The 6,317-nt window shown below is 34.4% G+C and overlaps 1 protein-coding gene across 2 annotated transcripts in view; it reads left to right on the forward strand.

Moving 5' to 3' along the window:
* The window catches only part of LOC111638104 (WSCD family member AAEL009094-like), a 44,502-nt gene extending 39,949 nt beyond the window's left edge, over nucleotides 1-4,553 (forward strand). The window contains exons 3-4 of one of the 2 annotated variants that reach the window (XM_023383745.1): nucleotides 2,459-2,704; nucleotides 3,597-4,553. In XM_023383745.1, coding sequence (XP_023239513.1) covers nucleotides 2,459-2,704; nucleotides 3,597-3,997 — 647 coding nt within the window. In that variant the 3' untranslated portion in view covers nucleotides 3,998-4,553. The remainder of the gene's footprint in view (nucleotides 1-2,458; nucleotides 2,705-3,596) is intronic. The other variant, XM_023383746.1, reaches the window with a different exon arrangement.
* The last annotated feature ends 1,764 nt before the right edge of the window (nucleotides 4,554-6,317 follow it).

Raw genomic sequence — 6,317 nt, forward strand, 5'->3', positions numbered from 1 at the left:
TGATTATTCCGTTTTATATGAATTCCACGTTGTACGAGTCACTTAGATTTTACAAATACATGAGCCGTTCACAGCCCGGCACACGTATTTGTAAAATCTAAGTGAATCGTACAACGTGGAATTCATATAAAACGGAATAATCAAAAGTGTTATAGGAGGGTCGACTGGGTATTATTATTATTTTTTTAATTTTTGTTCGCATCGTTTTAAATTCTTCGATTTAGCACCGATTTCGGAGTCGAACGGGTGTCGTTATATCGAGATTGTCTACACACACATACACACACATATATACTGTATATATAGGCCTATATATCGCTACAGATTTAAGCAACTCAGCAAGGAATCTGAAGAGCGTAACCTACCTTCATCTAACGGCATTACGTGGAAAATAATCTTATAAAATATTATTTTTAGAATAAAACAGAATATATTTTCTATTTTTATATCGTAAATAAGTTCTACTTTAAAAAAAAAGAAAAAGAAATAAGTATAATTAACCGGATGTGGCTTGGTTTTTTTTGTATGAATGATGCTGCGATTCTTCCACCTGCTTCACGTCCTCATCTTTAACATAAAAATCAAAAAAACAATCGGAAACAAAAAAATCTGAAGGAACAAGAAAAAAACGGAAGAAACAAAGAAAAAATTCCACCGTGAAGTGTGTGTTTATCATCTTTACTGTGTTCTGTTTGCTTTGTCCCTTTGTTAAGAATAATACTTAACACGAAGAAGAAGAAGAAGAAGAAGAGAAGCTTAAACAAGACTGTGTTTCGCGTGTTTTTTTTTAATTCTTATGCCCCGAATCTTCAGAAATTGATAACGTAATAAAGTAAAACGTAATTAATTTTTTTAAGTAGAGAAAAATACTTATAAAATTCTATAACAAATAACCAAGCGATGCTAATGGTAATCGATTAAATTGTAAGCAAAGTTCAAACCCCTTTTGAAGCATTTTAAAAGATTCTGGATTGCTGACAAATGACATTGATGGATGTAGTTTGGTCTGCTTAAGAAATAATTTACGNGCATCACCCACATCATACAGTTTTCTATTTAACTTACGCCCCATTCTCACTTATCCTTTCAGCATCACCCACATCATACAGTTTTCTATTTAACTTACGCCCCATTCTCACTTACCCTTTCAGCATCACCCACATCATACAGTTTTCTATTTAACTTACAAAGATTTCGTATATAAACCCTTAGATGTATTATCCTGTCAGACATTTTTTTTTTACCTTCCCTTCCTCCCTCCCTCCCTCCCTTCCTTTATTATCATTACTGTAATTCTATCAGATTGTATCATTCGATAGTATATTGCTTAATGGAATTTAATTATTTTTCAATCATATTTTCGTTTGTTAAATTGGTGAAGAAATTGAATTTTTCGTCAGAAAAAATTCTATTAATAATATAAGTGAGTTTATATTATTAATTACGTGCGCGGTTCCCTCCCCCAGTTTCTCTCTTCCTCCCTGTTTTGTGTACAATGATGCGATGTACTTTTGCCAAGCCCCTCGCCTTTAATTACGTGTACAATAGTTGATGGACCTCCTAAATTGGATTGGGTTGGATTGATGGGATAAAGCAACCAAACACACGGGAAATCTTCAAAGGGGTGGTGCCTCCTGGGAGGATTAAATATGGAAAAATGACCCCTTTTTAGGTGTTGGGCACGTGAAGGAAACCGGGAAAACTCGTTGTTGAGAAGTGAACACGCGTTAATGTAATTAAATAAAACTCGATATTATTCCCTCGAGCGCTGTATAAATAATAAAATTAGTTAATTAAATCAGTTAAAAGTTATTTTATTTACACGAAAATAATTTGTATAAATTTAGAAATTTTCTAAAAGTTTATTTCGAAGAAGGAAAGAGAATNTTTCGATCCTAGAACGAAAAAATTACAAAAAAATAAATAGGATTAAAGCTCTAAAGTAACGTGTCTCTGCACCGTCGCATCACATTTTTTTTTCAAAAATGACCCCTTTTTAGGTGTTGGGCACGTGAAGGAAACCGGGAAAACTCGTTGTTGAGAAGTGAACACGCGACTAACTACTTGTGTTCATTGTTTTATCTACTCGTTTATATGTGGGCACGAACCCCTTCCCCTCATACACTGAAGAACGAGTTAAAAAACGTGTTTCAATGATACTCTAATCACGTGACTAGTGTAATACCACGTAAACAATTCCTCGATCCTCCCCCCAGTGTACAACAGTATACTTTTTGCGACCCTCCTTAAACTGTACACGTAACTAAAGAACGTAACCTGAGTAATTTGCAATGTTTACAATTGTCAGACATTTTAAAGCATTTTAATTTACCTGTTATTGTCAAATTCGCTAGAGATCTTTTGAAAATCTCTTAAATTGATGAATTTATGTAACGATTATTAAGACAGAAATTTAATTATAGAGTTTATTAAACAATTATTTTCCCTAACTCTTTAGGTTATCTGACAGGAAGCGTATACAAAGATTACGCTCTGATGAGAAATGGCTTCCCTGCAGAAAGTATATCTAATGGTTCTGTTGTGTTGATTAAGACACACGAATGGGGACCCGCAGCTAGAAAAAAATACGACAAAGCTATATTATTAATTAGAGAACCGTATGGTGCACTACTAGCGGAATTTAATAGGAGAGCAGGAGGACATTTGGGTCACGCATCACCAGAAAAATTTCGCAGAGGTAAAGGTGAGTTTACTCACTAAAATCACACTCATTTCCATTGTTTTTTTCCTTCCAGTTAAGTTATATTTTTATTTATCCTTTCAGAATCACGCCAGTGGCGCGTTATGGCTACGTGGGGCCCTGCGAATTTAAATTAGGGGGCCTCATGTACAGTGTCGACTTCGGACATTTCTTTAGGGGAAGTGTTTTTTTTCTAATAAAAATTGGTTTGGGGTCCCCTGTTGTTGGGAATCGCCCTTTTTTTGCTCGTAGGATAACGCACCACTGCATCCATCACATCTATTTCTTTTTATAATTTTATCTGCTACGTTCTATTTATCGTTTCAGTATCATCCATGTTTCTACTATTTCTAGCTGGGCTGCAAATTACAAATTGCAGACCTATACATTCCCACTGTCAGTCTGTCTGTCCTTCGTTAATCTCGAGAACTGAGTAAGATAGATGACCGGCATGACTCGATTGTTATCGGGAAAAGTATGATGTACAGGGGCAAGACACCACTAAAATCCAGACCAGATATGGAAAGCTTAAGGCTCCTGAGACCTGATTAACTACATATTAACTTTTGGTCTGGACCAGAAGTCAAGAGTTTTTTTTAATTAAAAGATTATTAAAAATTGTAGCCCGGCATTGTGACTATGTCACAATAAATAATTGCTTGTTACGTTCTTTTTTATTTGTCATTTCAGCAACATCTGCATTTCTAATGTTTTTTAGTTACGTCCCATTCTCACTTACCCTTTCGGCATCACCCACATCATACAGTTTTCTATTTAACTTACGCCCCATTCTCACTTATCCTTTCAGCATCACCCACATCATACAGTTTTCTATTTAACTTACGCCCCATTCTCACTTATCCCTGTTACTTTTCATCTTCATTTATCTTTACAGTGTGGAGGAATTACGTGGCAATACAGACTAAAGCGTGGATGAACACCGTACTGGACTGGTTAAATTTCGAGGGACCATTACACATAATCCGTTACGAATATTTCGTGCAGAACCTATCATCCGAGCTGTCTAAAGTGATGAAATTCCTCAATATAACGGTACCATGGTCCACTTTCCAATGCGTTCTCAGGAATCGCGATGGAATCTTCCGACGTTCGAAGAAGGAACTGAAATTCGAACCGTTCGATGCCTCTATGAGAAGAACAATCGACAGGTATAATGACATCGTCAAGAAGGCCATAAAACTGCATTTTCAAGGCGTTCGAGTCGATTTGGAACATTTAACAACGCAAAATAGGACCGACTTCGATCGAAATGAAACAATTTTCGTTACCACGTGACCCTCGTCTCCTCTCTTATTCTTCCTCCTCCATCCCCGCTCCGACGATTCTTCCATACAAGAGACTATTTTTAAGTGTTACGTCTCTACGTTTAACGAATACGACAACAGGTACACTAGTCGCCAACGAAAGGTGGCCATTTTTAAATAATCGAAGGAGTAACGTAGGCTTAAGTGTAGGAAATTTCGATCCTAGAACGAAAAAATTACAAAAAAATAAATAGGATTAAAGCTCTAAAGTAACGTGTCTCTGCACCGTCGCATCACATTTTTTTTTCACCATCCCCATCCTCTCTCTCTCCTCCATCATCGCCATTATCTTGATATAAAACACGCCGAACCCCGATTTAACGAATTCGATCGAGAATGGCGCTAAACCGAAGCGATTTCGAGTCTTGGGGGGTTATGTGTGTGTTCGAGTCTTGTGTTCTCATTTCACGTGATTTTTGGTGATAATACAAAGGGGACACACGTGCATTCGGCGCTATATCGAGGTTTCATTGTATACAATATAAAAATGATAAATTATATATATATATATATATATAATGTGATGTTTTCCATGGGAATATATTTAATTTCTAATATCACGTTTTAGAATATTCTAGACAAGAATTTTTTAATAATAATAAAATCAAATCGAATAAAATAGAATTAATTATTCTGTAATTTTTATTTACTTATTTACAATTAATAAATTTTGAAAAAAAAAATATTTAGATTTTATTTGTTTTTTAATTCGCGAAATTTTATATATTTAATCATTTAAAAATAATAAAATTATATTATAATAATGGCGATCATTATTATTATTATTATTTTTATTTTTATGTATATCCCTATTGTATTGTTTAAATGACGATTTTAATAAAATACTTATTTTAAATTACGGCGTAGAATATTTTTAACGCGAATATATTACATAAACTAGAAGGGGTGGACCAAAAGTCGGTTAACCGAGATGTATTATTTCAAAGGTAAATATGTTAACCGACTTTTGAACCACCCTGTATATCAGGAGTAAGTATTGTATGTAAAAGCAGACATTTCTGTGTAACGAATCCATCAGTTTTATCCCCCGAAATTACCCTATAATCGGAGTAAATACGCGATAAATTCTATCAAAATTTCCCTTTTCTACTGACAACCGTATTAAAATCTCCCTTTCTGGTGTCATATCTGCTCAAACGCTCTTACTGTAGGTTATGAGGGCCGAAAGTCACTCATATACCCCTATTTTTCGAGGATAATATCGTGGGTTTATGCCTTAGAAGTGTATAGTACTCTACAACCAATAATCCTAGTATCGATACAGGGCGGTCCAAAAGTCAGTTAACCGGGTATGTTTGTAAAGAAATTTGGCTTTAGAAACAAAGTAATACATCTCGGTTAACTGACTTTTGGTCACAGGGAATAGAGGGCGATCGGGAGCTTGACTTTTAACAGGATAAAATTAACAGGGGAGAGCGAGTAAATTAAGTAAATTAAACAAATAAATAAATAAAGATTCAGTGTTTGTTTTTGATCCTAATTAAAATTAAATTTTTTTTAAGTGTAAATAATCGTATAAAAACACGAAAAAAAGTCTCTCTAATTAGAGGTAGGAAAAGGTCACTTTGAGGAAGGAAAAAACCTCTAAAAAAAACGAAATTTAAATGCAAATAAGCCGAGGAATGAAAGATTATAACACGAAAATAACGAGAAATGAAGATAAAGAATAGGAAAAGATGCGGGCAATACGCAGCCCAAAGAGGTTAAGGATTGGAAGGTGTGGCAAAAATAAGAGAGGGAAGAATTCAGAGGTTAACGATGAAAAACATAGACGATAAGGATAAGATACGGAGGGTGTGGCAATGTGGCGAAAGAGGGTAATAAAAACTTGGAGGTTAATGATGATAGTGTGTGAATATATGATAAGAGAATGGATTCCAGTTATGTCTCGTGTTTAGAATAATTTAATAAATATTGAAGAGGTATGATTAAAAAAATGCATTTATTCGTGTAATGATGATGATGATTTTTCTACAGAATACGGGATTATAATTAAGGATAATGGAGTTTTAATTGTTATGCATTTAAATTTTAATTAAGAGAAGTATTAAATGCATTTTTTTCTTATCTAAAATCTCGTATATTTTATAGATAAAGTAGACAAAAGTGATGCTCGTACTCATAAACGAAGAGATTCTAGCTATAGAAACTTTAATTAAATAAGCTGTAATGATGATAATGATGATGATGATGATGTATGAGGAAGACAACTCATTCATTCCCGCTAGGATGAGTCAGAAAGGGGTGATACCATTAAACCTCTGAATCAG

The sequence above is a fragment of the Centruroides sculpturatus genome, unplaced genomic scaffold, assembly GCF_000671375.1.
Source record: "Centruroides sculpturatus isolate CEXI.00-Female unplaced genomic scaffold, Cexi_2.0 scaffold1180, whole genome shotgun sequence".
Lineage (NCBI taxonomy): Eukaryota > Metazoa > Arthropoda > Arachnida > Scorpiones > Buthidae > Centruroides > Centruroides sculpturatus.